At 31.2% G+C, this 20696-nt stretch overlaps 1 protein-coding gene across 3 annotated transcripts in view; it reads left to right on the forward strand.

The window, feature by feature from the left end:
- The first annotated feature begins 126 nt into the window (after positions 1-126).
- The window catches only part of LOC126745757 (ubiquitin-protein ligase E3C), a 29310-nt gene continuing 8740 nt past the window's right edge, over positions 127-20696 (forward strand). For 2 of the 3 annotated variants that reach the window (XR_007663671.1, XM_050453742.1), the window contains exons 1-12: positions 127-334; positions 5952-6082; positions 6136-6321; positions 6376-6577; positions 6627-6947; positions 11688-11982; positions 12035-12219; positions 12270-12388; positions 12445-12649; positions 12705-12944; positions 18146-18390; positions 18448-18654. Coding sequence is in view for 2 of the 3 variants with exons in the window: in XM_050453742.1 (XP_050309699.1) it covers positions 331-334; positions 5952-6082; positions 6136-6321; positions 6376-6577; positions 6627-6947; positions 11688-11982; positions 12035-12219; positions 12270-12388; positions 12445-12649; positions 12705-12944; positions 18146-18390; positions 18448-18654 (2340 nt within the window). In the remaining variant the exon portion in view is untranslated. The remainder of the gene's footprint in view (positions 335-5951; positions 6083-6135; positions 6322-6375; positions 6578-6626; positions 6948-11687; positions 11983-12034; positions 12220-12269; positions 12389-12444; positions 12650-12704; positions 12945-18145; positions 18391-18447; positions 18655-20696) is intronic. The other variant, XM_050453741.1, reaches the window with a different exon arrangement.

A 20696-nucleotide genomic window follows, 5' to 3' on the forward strand; every position in this document is an offset into this window, starting at 1 on the left:
TGCGAACATGGTAGCGGCAACACCGCTCCTCTCTGGGCCTTTTAATCAATGTACTAACAAATTGTACATATTCCATGATTGTACAATTTAGCTGAACATTAAAAGAAATGTTTTGATGACATTGACAGCCCAGTCAGATTTGTTATGATTTTTTTTTGGAAAGGAGCAATTTTGAAATTTATTGTCAATTTTTGTTGTAAATTAAGTTTTGTCATAATCATCCATCACTTTCCGCTTATTAATACATTTTCAGTGATTTGAGTTTAGGTGTCCAAACTTGGATACTTCCATCAGTCTCTAATTGGGGAGATTTTTAAGAGACAAAGCAGAATGGGTAAGTTAAGTTGCTGTGAACATAAATAGTCTTGCTATTAAGCTGGTTAGAAGAAAACTTAAACTTAAAATTAGACAAAGAAAGCCTAGAAGTGTACTTCCAGTCAGTCTTCATTGCCATAGCATAGTCTTCTAGGGCTAATGTGAAAATTATGACAAAGTTTCATTTTCCAAATAGAAAACACATTTTTTTTATAGACAAGAGATTACAGAAAAGATTTTTATAGATATCAATAAAGGATACTTTAAATATAATGCATCATAGATATTCATTCATTTATGAGAACTAAATAAATGACATGATTTGCTCTACCGTCGAGTAAACCTATACAATTCAACTCCCTTAATGAATGACTTGCAAAAAGTCAGTTTACAAATTTTCAAAAAAAATCTGTTCGGAAAGGTGCCAAATTAAAAATGACACAGTTGTAGTACTGCAAAAATTGGCTAACAAGAAAATAGGAGTTTATTCAGACTATTGTATCTTGTAGAAGGAACATACAGAGATTTTATAAACATAAAGCCCACTAGTCACTGCATATCTCCAGCTCGATTAGGTGCAATTTGTTTTTCTAATTCTTATATTACATAAAAACAATCAACAACATTAAAAATAATGCCAATAGAACATACACTTACAATATTTAGAGTAACAGACAACTTCAAAAAACTTGAATAAAATGTCACTGCAATTAATCTTTAGAGATGGTCACAACATTACAATCTATTAAAAATATATTAGGTAGTAACTCTAATTAACAAACACACAAAAGAAGGGTCAAACATATATAACAAATAAATGTAGTTAATAGTTGTCATTAGTAATTGATTATCCAGACAGTATTTTAATCATAATGGTATTTTTATGATAGTTCAAGCAGAGGAAGAACCAAAGAAATTCATTAAGTGATCTAGAATATGATGCCTAAGAGTCTCAGAGATTTATTGGTTATGTCTTCAATGTGGAGGTCAAGTGTAACTCCTAACAGTAAAAAGAATTGTTAGTTATTGTCTCTCGATAAAGTGTTAAGAAATTAAAGAATTTCAACTCTATTAAATGACATCAACCCACATTTCTAAATGTTTAAAAAAAGTTTATCAATACATCACACTTGAAACCTGTCCAAGTCCCCCTGAATGTTTACACTATCATTGTGATTTCTAATGAAGTTGTAAATTCTAAAGTCATCTGCATAAAGTAAGAATCTGGTCACATCAGATTAGTATTGGGTGAAGCTTAGTATAGGCCTTATAAGGCCAGTAATATTCAGCTAGTAGGGGATAATAGGGAAATAATTCACTCGAACAAAGACATATCAAACTACTCAAATACTTCATAAATGTAGGTATAGAAATGCAAAAAAATCCCTCCTTCAACACAAACATATGCAGTAGATTTTAATAATCCTCAACTCAATGTTTCTTAGCCCTGTAACAAAAAACGAACTTATTGAACATATATCTTCTCTAAAAAATAATTGTGCATCTGGTCATTATGGGGTTTCAACAAGGGTCATTAAACAAACATGTACTGAAATTCTTGATCCTCTTTTACATATACCTCATGAATGTTTGTCTAGAAACCGGAAAAGTACCAAGTTACTTTAAAATATCGATTGTGACTCCTATATTAAAATCCGGCAATGCCACTGCTGTAAAAAATTACAGGCCAGTGAGCTTAATCACAAATTTTTCTAAAATATTAGAAAAGTGTATTAAGAAAAGGTTGGTTGAGTTTCTGGCTGCTAACCATGTCCTTTCACCACAACAATATGGTTTTCTTGAGGGTTCTAGTACCAATGATGCAATGATGACTTTGACATCTGAAATTGTTAAAAATTTAAATCTGGGCAAAAAAAGTATAGCAGTATTTCTTGACTTGGCTAAAGCATTTGACACTGTTTCTCATGAAAGACTTCTTAATGTGCTTGATTGTTATGGAGTTATAGGAACAGTGCTACAACTTTTAAAAAGCTATCTTACAGACAGATATCAGAGGGTTCGAATCAATAACACACTAAGTAGTGAATTGAGAATAGAAATGGGTGTGCCACAAGGCACTGTTCTGGGCCCCATTCTTTTTTCAGTTTACATTAATTCCATGTTAAAAATAAATATAGATGGAATATCAATATCATATGCCGATGATACTGCATTAATTTTCAGTGAAAATACTTGGCCAGAGACTCAACAAAAAGCAATTAATGGGTTCAGGGTAATTAAAAGCTGGCTCTGTGTGAATAAATTGTCATTAAATCTTACTAAGACTAATTATATAGCCTTTTCATTAACTGAAGCTAATAGACCTCCATTCTCAACTATATTAGTAAATAATGATAAAATTAATGAAGTTTCAAAAACCAAATATCTTGGGATAGTAATTGATAAGTACCTAAAATGGGGTCCTCATATTGATTATGTGACGAATAGGATCAGAAATCTGCTACATACATTTTTTCTTCTCAGAGATATATTTAACAAAAACCTTTTACAAACAGTTTATAAAAATCTGATAGAAGCTGTGATTCATTATGGCATATTAGTATGGGGTGAGTTGTACAACATTTATTTAAATAAGCTTAACATAATCCAAAAATCGATTCTAAAAATAATGTATAAAAAGCCTAGGAGATACCCATCCCACTTACTTTTTACTGAAGAAATTCAAAATGTAAGATGTATTTATAATCACACAGTTTCCATGTATATCCACAAAAATCAAAATAAATTAACATATATCAATCATATGCATAACACACATGGTAGAGCCGATCAATTAATTGAAATACCTTTAAGTCGAAACAACATCAATTTCAAATTTATTACTTGGCTTGGGCCAAAAATTTACAACATTTTACCAAAGCAAATTAAAGACATAACACATATAACCTTATTTAAGAGAAAAGTAAAATCATACATCTGTCAGTATTATGATGAAAAATGTAAAAGTATGCTAAATTAAATTAAGATGCAATGAATGTAATGTTATTCAATTATGTGAACTAATTTAAAATTTATATATATATTTTTTTTTAATCTTGTTAACTATAATAAATTATTTATTTTGTTTTTAGCACACACAGGTGTTTGTACACCTAGGTGCTACTAAGAAATTTGTTATTTTTTAACCATAGCATTTATATTATAAAACAAATTATGTATTAATTAAATGATAATAAACGTGGAAGGATTACAGGGTGTACTGTATCCTCCTCCTCCTCAAATTATTTAAATCTAGGAGGGTTATCGGTGTTAAACCTAGTAAGTCATATTTACTTGCCGAGAGCCTTTTCCCACTTTTCGGTCACATAATTTGTCTGAAAATAAAAACCTTGTAAAATCACAAATTATTCTAGATCAAAAACAATTTAAATTATTGCAATTCAGGACAGCATACACATTTCATGCCTCTAATGTTCTTTAGCGATGCTAATTAATAATAAATATGGTTTAAGATTTTGGGAATAGAGTGTGGTTGCTTGATTGCAATATTCAAGTAGGTAATTTATTACTACCAAATTAATAATTGTGTAAATAACCAACCGCAATGGAAATAACTGGCAAACAATTCAGTGGAGGACAACTAGGAGTTCCTGGTTTTTTTTTTTGGAATTTTTGTCATGATTTTAATTGTTTTTTGGCATTTTTGTTTTTGTTTGAGTTTTATTCCAATTGCAGAAGAATATTTCAAGCCATGGTCAAAAAATCTTCAAAGAACGTTCATTAAATAAAAACATAAATAGGATTTCATAATAAAATAACTAGGGGTTTCTAGTAATTTTTCTGAGGCATTATGCTCAGGGCATGAGGCTTATTATTAATTAATTATTGTAAAAAATCCTATTAATCTGTTTCAGTTTTAATTAGAATTGTAATTAATATAAATGATATTTTGGCAAAATACATAATTTAGATGGACACGATTAGCATTTTATTACCTAGAACAAAAATTATAATAACAAATCAGCGGATATTAAGCAGGAATTCCTGTACTTTTGTTTCCAAATTCTTTAACTTTGGAAAAAAAAGACATGCATAATTTAAATGTATTTGATGCCAATTTTATCTTTTAATGATACCCTAATTGAACTGGATTTAATTTTTTTAGGAAGTTTTGGAAAAAAAATGTTTCCTAAAATTTGCTAGACCAATTGACTTGCAGCTTTTTCTTTTTCATTTATAAAGGGATCATTTATAAACTACATAACTCTTCGATAAACTGGTTCTTTATTTTTCAATTAATTTTCCGAGTAGAATTAATTTTTTGTTAATTATATGTATTGATGTGAACTTAAAATCCTTGATGATTGATTAGCAGCCTCTTCGGTTTTAATTATAAGATTTTTATTTGTAACCCCCATAATGTTTATGTAAACTTATATGGCAAATACTTAGACCATGGAAGGAAGTGTTTAAAGTAATAAGCGGTAGTATAGGGATACTTTTGTTAGTACTATACATACAATAAGGTAATTCTAAAATGTATTTTTGCCTATAGAATATTGAATGGAGTGACAAAATTCAGAATGTCTCTCTCTGTTCTCAGTCCATGCGAGTTTTATGCAACAGGAAATTGTGATCTTATGCATATTCCTTTTTTATGAATAACAAGTGTGCTAAATTTCTCCAATTAATAAAATCTCTGCAACTGTCTTAGATTCCTTTGGCAATACCCTGAAAAAATTTAGGAAATTTGCAAATGTTATCTTAGATGTTAGTAAAATAGATCAAATAAACAAATAAAGGCATAAACCTACCTATTTCAGAAATCCCTATACTTAGTAAGAACTAAAATAACTAATCATTGTCGAACACTTTTGAACTTTGATCAACTGATGTCAATAAATGTGCTTGATTAATGCGTCCAATTATGTGTGATTTAACCTATAGAAAGAAGTAGTTTCACAATTTGCAGAGTACCTCAATATTTGGCAATCAATTGGAAGCATTTATACATTTATATCAATACTGCCTCTAAGCTGCTTAAAAAAATTCTTGCTCCCTAGAAAATCTAGACTAACCTCAACATTTCTTGACTTGACCTAATCTGTTATGATGGATTGTTATTATAATAAACGTCTGATTAGTGCCTTATTTTTTTCCTTTATTGTATCATGTATGCTACACACAAATCATTATGACATAGTCAAATTAAATTAATTTTTATTTCTTCAGTTAAAAAGAGAGCAAGTACAACTAATTAAAGGATATGTCAGAAATTGGAAAATACATTTATAGAGTCAGAATGCCTAGATACAAATTTTCTTATATATGAATACATTTTTGCTTTAATTATAAGACAGACATTTGGGTATAAAATAAAAAAAAAAAATCCATTTTCTTATTCTTAAAGGGAATGACCCACACATTTTATCAGTATAGTATATCCACTGCTTTTTTAAACTATGTAACATAGGTAATGCCTTTGCAATTAGTTGTAGAAGAAAACCTATATGAGTTCTATCATGTAGAAGTGTTTTTCTTTTCACTTGCACATGAGGGATATCTAAGAGTGCCACTGAATCGAAATTCGTTAATAATTTTAATTAAAAAAATGTTTTCAATCAACCCATGAATAACACACACTAAATTAACATTAAACCTTGAATCTATTTTAGCATTTAAATTAAGCTACAGCTTTGAAGGTAATACTAAAACCAGACCCGAGCAAAATTTATCTGGCGCCAGTCGGAAACTTACCAGAGACGACCTGATACAAAAGACTCAAGAAGAACGTCGCAAAAGACAAGTAAGTTATACTACAAAATCTTTTTAATAAAATTACAATTAATCGTATTCCAGGAGCAAAGATTAAAGTTACAAAGTGCAGAGCTCTTACAATCACATATCCGTAGCTACCTTGTTAGGAAACATGTCAAAGAAGAGCAGAGACAGCAATATAGCCGGATAGAGAGTAGCATTAGTGTTTCTGACAAGTTAAAAAAACTATTATTTTTTTACGATCCCAGTTTAGATTTTGATAAACTGGTATGTATTACTTCTTTGAGTTTTATTACGTTATAGAAAAAAACGGTTTTTTAGTTAAAATTATCAAAGAATGTGCTTAGTCAGGTGAAAGAGATTCACCATAAAGTAAACACGGATTCCCAATCAGCTTGGGCACTAAAAAGATTCTTAGTTTTATGTATGAAACATTTTAACTGTGCAAACGTTGATGTCATGCTGAAAGTTGTTAATGTATTTACCGATAAGGCGGATATAGTCTTCTATTTATTAAGAAAAGGTGAGTAAAGTATAACGTTTTAATATTTTCTTAAACGCATATCTTACAGGTTACTACAGATTCTTAAGGAACTTGTTGGACAACAGTCCCAAGGAGAGGCTACCGGAAGTAACCGCCTTAATACACAAACCTTTAAAGTTTTTAAGTGACTTCGGTCCGAGTCAAGACACAGTACTCTCAGAATTCTGTGACAACTTCCTGAGACCTAAGATAACCCATAATATTAAATACTACCTTATTCCATATTTAAAAGGGAAGTCTGACTCTCTGTATTATGATAAACTCATAAGGTATTTAAGCAGCAGTTATTATATTACAGCGAGCAATAGCTTGTTTTATTGCATGTTAGCACTGGAACCTACAGATTATGGTAAGTAATTGTGCTTGTAAGGTAATTGCGTTTTTTTTTTTAATTTATATATCTTGGAAGAGAGGTTACATAGTAGGCCTAAGGTAAATCATATTTGAAATTAATGTGTGACAATTTTTAAGTGACAAGTTTTATCTTACAATCAAATAAACTATTTAGGTAGAAAAATATACAGTATTGGCCATAATAGTTGGAACTTTTGAAAATTTATTATATTTTGTGTGCCTTTTAATTAGCATTTTATTTTCTTTTATAAAGTTGTTGTACACGAAAAACTAGTGTTAATTCATTTAAATGTTGACAAAAATTCAGCACTAGTAGCAGTTCGGAATAAAAATTTAAAAAAAGCTGGACAAATACTTGGAACTAAACGATTTTTATTCAAAAACGACATAAAACATAACTTATTGAAACCATAATATTATAATTAATATTTGGTATGGTAACCCTTAGCATTAATTACTGCCTGCATTCTTCTGGGCATTGATTCAATCAAATTTTCAATTATTTATCTGTCAATGTGAGTCCAGGCTTCAACAAGCTTATGAAATAGTTTATCAGCATTTTTGACTATTCCAGATGCCCGAATTTTGCGATCCCGCAAAATATCCCAATATATAAATCGACCCTTTTTTCCCCACAATTTTATGTATTGGCCCAGTACCATACCAAGAAAAGCATCCCCATACTATCACATTTCCACCTCCATGTTTAACCATAGGTCAGATAAACTTTTTCTTGAGTCTTTCACCTTTCGGTCGTCTTACATGAAGTATTCCATCACTGGAAAATAGTGACTTTTTTCCAGCACTTTTTTCCAATCTTGTATAGTCCAGTTAAGATCATCCATTGTAGGCGTAACTTGACATTTTTCTTCCGCAGCAAAGGTTTTTTAGCAGGTCTGTAGCTGTTAAGTCCACCAGAACACAATCGCCTTCTTACCGTTCTTGCAGAGATATTGGAAGGCTCACCTTCATTTAATTTTTGTGAAATTTTGGAGGATGACAAAAATGGGTCATTCTGGGAAATATTCAAAATTCGCCTATCTACACGGGCAGTCGTGGCTTTAGGTCTTCCAGTGCTTTTACCTGGTACCACATTTCCAAATATACGATATTTCTTAATTATCCGTGACACGGTGTTAGTCTTTGAGCAATATTACGCTGCCTAACACCCTGATTGTAAAAATCTAAAATTCTTTGGCGAATGTCGCTGGAATAGGCCTTGCCTTTTCCCATGGTAATACAAAATAAAATAAATAAAAAGAACCCACTTGCACACAAGTTAAGTCCTGATGAAATATACCTAAACAATAATTTAAACCCAATAATAGATAATAGTAATTTTAGCTTTTGGGTAGTCTTAAAGTAGTTTTAAAAATAGTTTAGTTAAAATAGAATCTGGTTTAAATCTATTTTATGAACTCTGTTTAAAAAGATCTTTACATCAAAAACTTCCAAGAAAAAATAATTATACACAACAATTTACAATAATTTAATAATACAATGTATAAAATTGTACACAATATAATTATGTGGCATAGGTTCAAATTTTTCATGTTTCCTGAAGCAAACTAAAAGATTTGACATTATTTTGTTGACTGAAACTCCTCTAACTAATGATAGAAACTCATTTAGTTTAGAAGGTTGTAATTCTTTTTACAAGGAAAGTGTGATGAAATCATGGAATTTGTTATGAAAACGATAATTATAATCAGAAAAGTTCCTTGTTAAATGAATATATAGATCTTTTGCAATTCAAGAAAGCATATTTGTAGATAATTTATGTACTAGATACAAAAAAAAAACACATTAAAGGACATATTATTACTGCTAATATAAACATTGTCTTTTTAGAAAATATAAGAGTTATTAAAGACTACTAAAGTATCTTAGCGGTATATGGGTTTAAATATTTTATATATAAATAATTTTCTCACAAAACCATTAACAAAAACTTACCTTGAACACTTTTTTACAAAAGGGTAAAAATATTACGACTCCAATATCCAGAATTCTATATAGTTGATTATAAGATAACTGATTACTCGCCCATTGCTTTAACATTTTAAAGAAAAACAGCACACACATGTGCAGACAAATAAATAAATAAATATATTGCGATATAAGATATCAAAAAATTTACAAGAAATGAAACTTGATTACGACTATGATCAATTAAAAATAGAGTATAAAAATCTTAAAAATTAATTAGTAGAAACCATTAAAAACACCAAACATGATTATACATAAAAATTAATCATAAAAAACCAACATAAATCACAAGTTCTTAATAAATTATGCAATAAATCTATCGCAGAAATTATTATTAATAAACTAATTCCCTAAACAGTGCTTTGAGCTCTGGTCTCGAGATTACACTCTACAACTTCAACTTTAACAGTGTTGAAATAGTTTCACACTTCACACATATATCTTTAGATATAACTTTAACTGCTTTATAAATAAACTACGTATAACTTTATATGTTTTCAGATACTTTATTGTTTGCCTTACTGGCTTGTATAACTGGAATATTTGCATTCGATTTTTGTGAATTAGTTTTACTTGTTCTAAATTAAATATTACATCAATTTTTGGTTAAGTTCTTCATATAAAGCCTCTGTATTAGTCCGTCTATCATATTTAAACAATTTCTTTCAAAATTTTATTTTGCAGTAGTTGATTTTTGGCTAAATTAGTTTTTCCACATTTCCGATATGTGAAAAAACTATATATCGAAGCAAGAAACTATAGAGCAAATAGCGAAGATGAGAGAGAAAAAGTGCATTATATATACGGGGTTCAGTTTTTCTCATAAGCAATTTTCAAATTTATAAATACTTGAATTATTGAATTGTGTATTCGGTCATTTAGTAGTTCAAATATTATAAAAGTTCTTTTTTAAATATTAATTTTTACTGTATTATAATACAACCAAGTTAAATATAGTCTTGAATCCCTATTTACTGATTCCTCCTTCTCACCAACGTGATTTAAAAATTGGGGTTACTTTACTTTTAATTTTAAGTTCTTCAAGATAAACGCCTTTTAATAACACCTAATTTATTAGGGTTTTCAATGTTTATAGTACTTTTTGTTTCATAACATACCATATACTAAAATATATGATAGATCTGTTTAGTGCGGATGTCGTTCATCGACACAATATTCTTATATACCCTTATGAATGACAATGTCCTTTATGTTAGTTATTTCACTATTTTCTGGATTTATTTTATCTGAGACTTTTTTTGTTCAAGTTTTTTTTACTTCAATATTAGTCATCATCAAACTCATGTTCAATTTTTCTAAAATTAGGGTTTTTTATTTTCATTTTGTACATAGCATCCCTGTCAGTATGTCATCACCTTCAGTATTTTCCCATTGTTCCAATCACTACTATTTCGTACTTTTATTATTTTCTTAGATTGGCATTGATTTTACAATTTTACAATTTACTATTAGATCTGTACTATCCGGAAATGAAGAAAAATTAGGGGTTTTTACTATATTGGTCAAATAGATAATGAAAAGTTGTCTAGAACGAAAAAAAACTAAATTTTCTTCAGGAGTTATTGACTTATCTTAAAAAACTGAATTTCCACTTATTCGCGTTAAAAAATGGCACAGTTACTGCAATTTTCATAGCAATAGGTCTTGCTTTCTAGAAATAAAATAAAGTTTATGTTTAAGTTAAAGGTTATGTGGGAAAAGTATAGATACAAAAATTAAATATTTTGTTATCACTTATAAAAAAGCATTTTTCTTTCAGGAAAATATCTTCTACAAAAAAACAGTTTTTTATTAAACCTACCCTTGCACCCCCCACCCACCCCACACAACTTACCAGTAAGAAATTGTTGTAAAAAATCATTGTTTTCCAAAATAATACGCATGAATAACAGCTGGTTTTGTCGTTAATATCCATTCTAATAACACATTTTGTTTATTTATATTTGATATATATTTATATATATATATTAATAAATATTTAATACAAAAACAGTGCTATTAGATTGGATATTATAAATGGAAAATAGTGATTTTTCAAAGGATTTCTTACTGGGCAAATGTTTGGGGTGGGTGGGGGGTTAAGGGTTGTTTTGATGAACACAATGTTTTTGCAGAAAATATATATCCAATATTTATTTTAATAACACTGTTTATTTCAATTTGATATAATTTTCTATATAAAAATTTAGTATAAAAACAGCGTTATTAGAATGGTAATAAGGTAGATGAAAAACAGTGATTTTTTAATTTCATCAAATATTTGAGGTGCAGTAATCGAGTTTAAAAACTAGATATGTAAATTCTGTGTCAATTTTTTTAAATACCGAAATATTCTCTCTTTGGTCAACAGAATAGTACATGATACGTAAATTCTACAGTTGAATAAATATATAATTAACGATAATAAAATATGATGTGTTGCTTGAGCTCAAAATATAATTGACTGGGAAATTCTGATTGATTTATCGAAGTAAAACACTACTTAAGACTTGCAAAATATCACTATTAAAAATGCAGGAGCAAAAATTGCTGTGCTTTATTAATCTACTTTAATTTCACATATTTCTATATATCGGCTATACCTAAAAGTGACAGAGAACCTGAATTGTTACAAATTAATAATTATCTACTATGTAACCCTTTATTATCCCTAAAGTGCAATTAATTAGGAAGTTTATATTATAAGAAATAATCATGTAACTTAGCAAACATTTTGTTTTTATAGAACCAACCTATGACACTATCCACATTCTTTCACTCTTAAGTAAAGACTTGCACACCTTAAGGCCGGGATTAGATCTCACAGATGATGACGACTATGACGAAGATGACGATATAGAAATGACCGATGAAAAGGTCTTGCTTTCCGATTATTTAAACATCATGAACGGCTCTAATAAAGTTAAGAAATGGCTTAACTTTTTCGAGGCGAACTCTGACGACCAATCGGTGCTCAAGTGTTTCGTGAATTTTGCTCAGAACTTATTGTTAGTTTATAAGGATTCGATCAGAAAGTTTTTGTGAGTATTTCTGAGGGTTATATAATTTTTTACTAAGTTCATTTTTTGATAGGTTGCTTTATAAATTGGGCCTGAATAGTATTTTCCTGAAAAAGCTGTGGTCAACCATATCAAAAAGTCAACCGGCGGACTTGCAGATTAACGGGGCGTCTTTATTGTCTTGGAAAGACTGCCACACTAACCTCTCAGTGTTCTGTGATATGTTTACTTTTTATACCGAAACTCTTACTGATAAGGGTAGGTGGATTTTTATTTCTTAGGTAATTTATTAAATTATTTAATTCCAGAAAATTCTGACACAAGCGAAACTTTTACGCCAAACGATTTACATTCGATGTCATCACTTTTAAAAGGAGTCGCTTTAGATCTGATTGAAGTGGCTTTTCCTATGTGCCGAGCAAGTTCAGTGAGTGTTATGTTTGCAAGTGCCGTTATTGTTATGTATTATTAAATTTATTGCAGATTTCAGCGACCCCGGAAATTTCCCATTTATATCAGTCGTATTTGGATTGCCTGAAAATGCTCTACACTTTGGATATGAGGAAGCAGTTTTGCCCTCCGGGATTCTGGACCGCGAGGAAAATGCACGTTTCGCACGATTTGGCGAAGAAAAACTACTTAAGCAAACGGAGTTTCCCTTTCGGAAGTCATCCACCATTCATAGACGGTTAGTGTTAATTAAAAATTATGTTTATTGTATTAATAATTCCTTTGTGGTGTAGATGATGAGCATCTGCCACCTTTGTCGACCATAGAGCAAAGATCCTTAGCGATTTTACAAGAACTTCCGTTTTTGATACCGTTTAATACGAGAGTGCAATTGTTGAGGGATTTATGCAGGTACAGCCTGGGCGAAAATGATTATCAAAGGATGCACCACGAACGTATGTTCGACAACACCGTAGTTATAAGAAGGAATTATTTGTATGAAGACGCGTTTGAGAAAATATCTACGAAAAGCGGTAAGAAACGTGGGTTAGTTATTTAAAGACTCTTCATTTAGAAAAGTTACTGGATCGGTCTTTTATGTTTTATCGAGTGAAAAAAGGTGTGGCAATATAATTTTTTGGAAAAAGGAAAAACACGGCGGCCTTTCGATAAGATTTGTCGAGTCTTGGACCGTGAATTCGTTCAAAATGACATGGTTCATTATTGTGATGCATTAGTTTCTTTTCAACTTTTGGACTTTTCGGTACAAATTTTTTTTGTCACATAGACACTTTACAATAATACTCAAATAAATATATAAAATGCAATTTCTACCGCTAATGCTATAATATAACAGGATAAGAAAACAAATTTAACATACTGGGTGGTCCAGAAAGTTGTTAATTTTATAAAATTAAATTAAAAAAAAAACTCGTTGATCAATTGTAATAAATTTATTCTTAAAATTTACAGAAAACTTTGGAAATTTATGTTTTAAAAATTACGTTGTCCAAATGTGCCCCATTTCTCTCCTGGCACTCCTCAAGCCGAGCCCTAAAATTTTCAATAACGCGTTGGCAAGTTTCTGGAGTTATCGCTTCAATTTCTTGCTGGATATTGGCCTTTAGATCATTCAGGGTGGCGGGTCGGTTGCTGTACACCTTGCCCTTAAGGTATCCCCACAAAAAAAAAATCGCAGGGAGTCAGGTCCGGGCTTCGGGCGGGCCACTGAATGTCCCCTCTTCGGGAGATTAATTTATTGGGAAAAGGCGCCTGAACGACAGGCAAAGACGGGTTGGAGGTGTGGCACCGTCCTGCTGAAACCAAGTGTTTCGATTGTATCCCTCAAACTCATGAAGGACGGGAGCGAAAAATGTTTGAAGCGTGTCAAGGTAACGCTGCGAATTTACGGTAATTGCGTTGCCTCGCGCGTCTTCGAAAAAATGGGGACCGATTATTCCTGATCCCGACATTGCAGCCCAAACCGTGACCTTTGGGCTATGCGGGGGCCTTTGATGTTTTTGCTGCGGGTTTGTTGCACACCAGTAGCGACAATTTTGGGTGTTCACATGGCCATTTAGGTGAAAATGAGCCTCATCGGAGAAAAAAATGTTGTTGAATCGCTGAAATCGATTCATTACTTCGTTGGCGAACAAAAGTCTTGAAGTCTTTAATTCCTGCACTAATTGAATTTTGTTTTGAAGGATGCATGTTTAAATCTTTGTGAAGAATTTGCAGCACCGACGATCTGGAGACATTTAATGCCCCTGCGCGCTTGCGAGAAGACAACGTCGGTTCTCACCCGAGCAACCGTTTCGGGAACTCACGTTGTCCTTGGCCGACCCAAATTTCGTTTATTTAACGTCGAACCGGTGTCGTTAAACTTACGTACCCATTTTACGATCAGCTGTGGGCTTGGGCACTGGTTAATGTCATGCAATCAAAATGTGTATATCTACGGCGCACAATGGTGGCCGAATTGTTGTTACGGAAATACTCTCGTACACAAAACGAGCGTTGCTCTCCCGTATAGCGCTGCATGGTGACTAAATTTCCCTGAACCAAGCTATCGATTGAGCACGCGCGCACGATTCTAGCCCCGCTACCAAATTTTATACGAAGCGTCAAAAAATGAACAACTTTCTGAACCACCAACAATAATTACAGTACCAAAAAAAACTGTTTTTAAGCGGAAGTCTGCCTCAATTATTATTGTAAAGCTTTACAAATCCGATATAAATGAAAAATTACGTAAAAGGTTTGAAAAGCCTGGAAAATATAGAAGGAAAACTGTCTCGAAAAATGCAGGAACATTTCTGAAATGATGCGGTCCAAAAGCCTGGAAGAAATTAATAATTGGCTTCAAAAATCACCCAGGATTGTAATTGAATGGAATGAATTATTGATTAAAATGCCTGGAATAGAATGAATAATGGATAAAGCATAAACTGTAAATTGATTCAAATTCCTGGAATAATACAGGATGTCATTTTAAATGTTTGGATATACACAGGAATTTAAAATCATTTTCAGTCGAAGAAAATTACTTCAGAAATCTGGAAAGTATAAGAAATTACTGGCAATGCCTGGAAGAAATGAAAAAATTACATGAAATTCCTGGAAAGGTTAAAAAATTAATTTTTGTGTTGATTAATCAAAATTGGTTAAAATATTTGAACTAGAAAGAAAGATGACCTCGAGATACCTGGAGAAAACATGAATAATTGCATGAAATTCTTGGAAAACATAAAACATTAACTTTAAAAGCCTGGAATAAGAAAAAAGTTACTTCAGAAATTATGAAAAATTTTTGGAATGTGTGAAAAGGCCTCAAAAATGTCTGGAACAAAAAGAAAAATCATTTGAGAAAGAAACAAGTTATCTTAAATACCCGGGGTTAAAACGAGAAACGTCCCTCCGGAAATTACGTTTAATATCTGGAAAACTAATTAAGAAGATAAATTCAAGAATTATTTCAAATACATGGAGTATATATATACAATACTTGGAAGACACTAAAAAAAAATGTCCCTGAAAGAAACTCCTGGAATGATGTAAATAAAAAAAAATTATATCGAATAACTGAAAGGAGTAAGGAGTGATTTCAAAAGGTTCAAATAGACTAAAATCGAAAATAAACTAAAAACTCTGGATTAAGAAGAAAGTATATTTCTCGAGAAATGGTTTTAATAAAACGTATCATGGAACTATTCTAGAGGTTTGGAAAACATGAAAAGTTACTTCAAACGACTATAAACATCGAGAAGAACGTTCAAATACCCTAAAAGATAATCCGGAAACTTGGAAAATGACCCAATAACTCTAGAATATACATGAGATTAAGTTTAAAAGTCCAGGGATATGGGAAGGGACTTAACAACCCAAAAGGGATTAAAAATTGTTTTAAATGACAGGGGAAAACTTACAAATACTCAAAGTACCTAGAAAAGACTTCAAATGTTTAGAATTAAATAGGGAAAATGCTTAAAATGAAAAGTTGGCTTCAAAAGCTCAGGGACTTGAGAAGGATCTCAAAAGACATTAAAAATTACTATAGATGTCCAAAGATTTGCACATTTTATAAATAACAGTTTTTATATACATTAGTCCTAAGAAAACTTAAAGGAAACGCCTTTCTCAGTCTGCCCAACGAGCATTTTGTTCCATATTTCCATAAACCTCCTTAAATAGGTCTTTAAAGTTAAGGATTATTTTGGTAATTTTATTGGCGAAGAAAATATCCTTTAAAGACTTTTGAGCATATTGGTAAAAAATATGTTAAAGTGGTACTATTTCAGACTACTTCAAAGAAGAACTCTAGGTGCTAACATAGGTTAAAATTACTTGAGAAAATGTTTTCCTTACCACTATTATTGGGTATTTTTTTTAACTTATTGATTATGTTACTTTAGATGTAAAAAGTGAAATCTTTTAGTTTTTTTGTACTAAGTAAGAATCTATATTAGTATTAAAAGAGGTCAAAGGATTTAAAAAACTTATTGCTGATGAAGACTTAAATGACTTTACATGAAAACCAATCAATGACATCTTGGCGGAACAAATTGAACTCAATCTAAACTGAAAGGCGTGTCGAGAGTAAAATAAAGTTTTTGTTAGTGTTAAAACTGTCCCACACAGGTTCCAACCATAGGACTATTAAGGGTTCATGGTAGAAACGAATTATCCAAAGACGGTAGAACTCTATTGCATACTCCATTTATTTCAACTTGTACCTAGGAAAAAACGCGTTATATGTTAGAAACATTGGGAAAAAAGCCCTATAGGTCCAAAATATTAATTATTTAACCTTCAATATTAAAATTAAAAAGAAAACAAAGTATTTTTCCATAAACAAGCATTTTATTTGTTTATTTTCTATAATATAACACTGAATGAGTCCTTACTACCATATTTATTACCATTAGGTTTCCGTTTATTTTCTTAGAACTAATAGTCAAATGAGCCGTGTCTTTTTATTCTGGTTAAATTTAGGCCACATTGTCGGAAGAATTGTCAGCTTTTTTTTTGTCAAAAACTTACTTAATTTTTTTATAGTATTTTGGCTCTAGTGGTACTCTTTACCTCCTCGAACTAATAACCAGTAAACTACTTTAGTTTCTTGGAAAGTACACTCGGATGTTAATAATCCTTTCTTAATACTGCTCAAATAAATTTTTTGACCAGTTTAGTGATTGAATTGACGTAATTTTAACCCAAGAGATGTTTGCCGGGTTGTATTGCCAATATTTACAACAAAAAATAAAGAATTTCTAGGGAGTCAAATTTTATTTGATAAAACTTCATACACGTATATTATATTCATAGGCCGGAGACAATATATTAATTAGCGAGTTATGATCATAATCTATTAAAACTCCCAGGTCCTATTCTCCTATTGTTTCTATTGGATTTTTCAAGCATTACACTGTTCAGTTAACAGCTTTCCCAGTAAGGGTTTCAAGACTAGCAGAATGCATTGAATGCATTTTATGCACACCATTCTATAACATTATTAAAATTTCTCTGTAAACTGGCACAGTCTTCCTTAGAACTAATTTTATATATCTTTAATTCATCTCCAAAAAGTAATTATTCAAGCATATGTCTTTGATAGCTATTAAAAATAATATATGAGGTCCGAAATTTGATCTCTTAGGCTACCAATTTAACCATCAGACCTGGAACTTCTGGCCTGTGTGAAGAAACAATTAAATTATTAAAAAAACTATGCAATTAATTTGCAAGGTTTGTCATTAGTGGCCCTATTTGGTAAGAATCCTTGTTGCAAATATATTACAGTTAACCTGCTCATAGAGTCTAATAAACAAGCCTATTTCCTTAAAACCTTGGTTACAGCATTAAGTATTGTAACAGGTCAATAGTTTGTTGCATCGTTTTTAGCACCTTTCTTAAACAAGGCAATTAACTTAATTATATGCCAGGTCAACTGAAAACCTTAAATTAAGATTAGAGATGTAATAAAGGGGTCGCAAAAAACATCATTACAGCCTTACGCATTATACATCCTGCTAATCCATCAGGCCCAATAGCCATTTATTTCATTTTCGTTAAAATATTTTTTGTATGGAAATTTTTCTTGTTATTTATTCGCCGGCTCATCTTCTGGCGAGAATTTCGAGTGCACAATATCACCATATTCAACAAAAAATCGCATGTATTCAAGGCATGTCTTAATAATCTATCTTATCTCAAAGGCTTCTTCTGTTAATTTTAGAGACCGACCTAAAGCATAGAGTAAGAATCCAATTCATAAACAACATAGGGCTCGAAGAAGCCGGCATAGATGGCGGTGGGATCTTTAAGGAGTTTATCAACGAAGTGCTTAAAACCGCTTTTGATCCGAACAGGGGTTTTTTCCTAATGACCGCGGACAATACTCTTTACCCGAACCCGAACGTGCATCTGATCGTAGAGAACTTTGCCGAGCACTATCATTTTATAGGAAAACTTGTTGGAAAGGTGGGTTAGTTAATATTTTGATGGTACATAGATTTATGCCGATTTTGTATGTTACAGGCGATTTTTGAAAACATTTTGGTGGACCTTCCTATAGCGGAATTTTTTCTAGCTAAACTTTTAGTTGACCGAGCCAGCGCTTGCTACTTGAAATCACTGGACCCGGTACTTTACAGAAATCTGCTCTATCTTAGAGATTATAACGGTGACGTCAGCGATCTCGGTCTCGATTTTACCACCGTGAATAACGATTTAGGAGAAACCAGGGTGAGAATATTAAACGCTTAATAAATAGGAAGGGGCTTAATGAAACTGTTTATTTAAAAAAAAAATTGCCAAAGTTTCTACTATATATTTTAGGTAATCTTTAGGACTAGGAGATCTGTATTATTTACACATTTTAATGTTTTTTTTTTTTTTAATGAGATTAAGTTAAATTTTCCCACTCCAAAAGTCAAAAACAACCAACATACAGAATGATAAACTTAATGTAACGCTGTTGAATTTTGGTCATCAATTTAACATTTATCCTTCGTTTTTAACAAAATTTGGCATACAGGTTTTTTTGATATGGCAAATCTTAAAATTAAACTTCTTTTTTTAATGTCACCAACATTTTAATTTTTTATGTAATACAGGGTGTCATTGAAATGGTGTAAAAAAATTCGGGGGGTGATAGTACTCCTAAAAATTTTAAAAAAAGTTCCTATAACTATAGGGCGGAAAATGCATATTAAGGGAGTTAGGGGCACTGAAAGGGTAAATTTAAAAAACGGTTTTTTGAAATTGTAGGCTTAAAAAACGAGATAAAATTTCGAAAAAAAATCCTCTGCCATAAATTTTGACCCAAAATCAAATGGTGATACTGAAAAATAATTTGGAAAATCGGAAAGGGTAGTTTTTGCAAGGGTAGGGGGTTAATTCGTGAATAACTTTTTTTAGGTTATTTTCTTCGCAACGTGGGTTCATTTTTTAAAAACTAAATACTTTTTCCTACAAAAAAGGTACTCTTGTTGCACATCGCCCAGAACGATGGTTTTCGAGAAAATTGAAGGCAAAAAGTTTGCTCTGATGGGCTGCTAACTGGTTAAACAACATAAACTTATGAAAGTTATGGGGTTTCAAAAGTAAACAAGTAGTTATTAAATAATTAATTGAAAAATCTAAATTTCATGATTTTTAAAACATCGTATTGCTTTAAAAAAACGAAATAAACCAATTACCAAAATTCCTTATTAAATGCATTGCACTTATTTGATTCATTAGCCTAGTTTACACCGCGAGTACCAAATATTCAATACGCGGACCCAATCCCCTATTCTCAAACTCAACGTGCGCGAGTTGACAAGTTTACACGTAAATTATTCCAAATTGTGACTTAATAGGTTTGAGAATATGTAGAGGTTTTAGTTCGCGTACTGAATATTTGGTACTCGCGGTGTAAACTAGGCTAATGAATCAAATAAGTATGCATTTAATAAGGAATTTTGGTAATTGGTTTATTTCGTTTTTTAAAGCAATAAGATGTTTTAAAAATAATAAAATTTAGATTTTTCAATTAATTATTTAATAACTACGTGTTTACTTTTGAAACCCCATAACTTTCATAGGTTTATGTTGTTTAACCAGTTAGCAACCCATCAGAGCAAACTTTTTGCCTTCAATTTTCTCGAAAACCATCGTTCTGGGCGATGTGCAACAAGAGTACCTTTTTTGTAGGAAAAAGTATGTAGTTTTTAAAAAATGAACCCACGTTGCGAAGAAAATAACCTAAAAAAAGTTATTCACGAATTAACTCCCTACCCTTGCAAAAACTACCCTTTCCGATTTTCCAAATTATTTTTTAGTATCACCATTTGATTTTGGGTCAAAATTTATGGCAGAGGATTTTTTTTCGAAATTTTATCTCGTTTTTTAAGCCTACAATTTCAAAAAACCGTTTTTTAAATTTACCCTTTCAGTGCCCCTAACTCCCTTAATATGCATTTTCCGCCCTATAGTTATAGGAACTTTTTTTAAAATTTTTAGGAGTACTATCACCCCCCGAATTTTTTTACACCATTTCAATGACACCCTGTATATTAATTGCGCTAACATTTTTGCTTAAAAAAGTTATAACCTCGCTACGATTCGTCCTTTTCGAGATATTTACATAAAAAGTTTTTAATACACTCAAAGAAACTGACATTCATAAACTATTTAAATTGCCTTAGTACATTTCGAATGAATGAATAAAAATTATCAATATTTGCCAGTAAATATTCACTATGACCTCCATTTTAAAATTTATTTACTGAAATATGGTCGAA

This window comes from Anthonomus grandis, chromosome 16, assembly GCF_022605725.1.
Source record: "Anthonomus grandis grandis chromosome 16, icAntGran1.3, whole genome shotgun sequence".
Taxonomy (NCBI): Eukaryota; Metazoa; Arthropoda; class Insecta; order Coleoptera; family Curculionidae; genus Anthonomus; species Anthonomus grandis.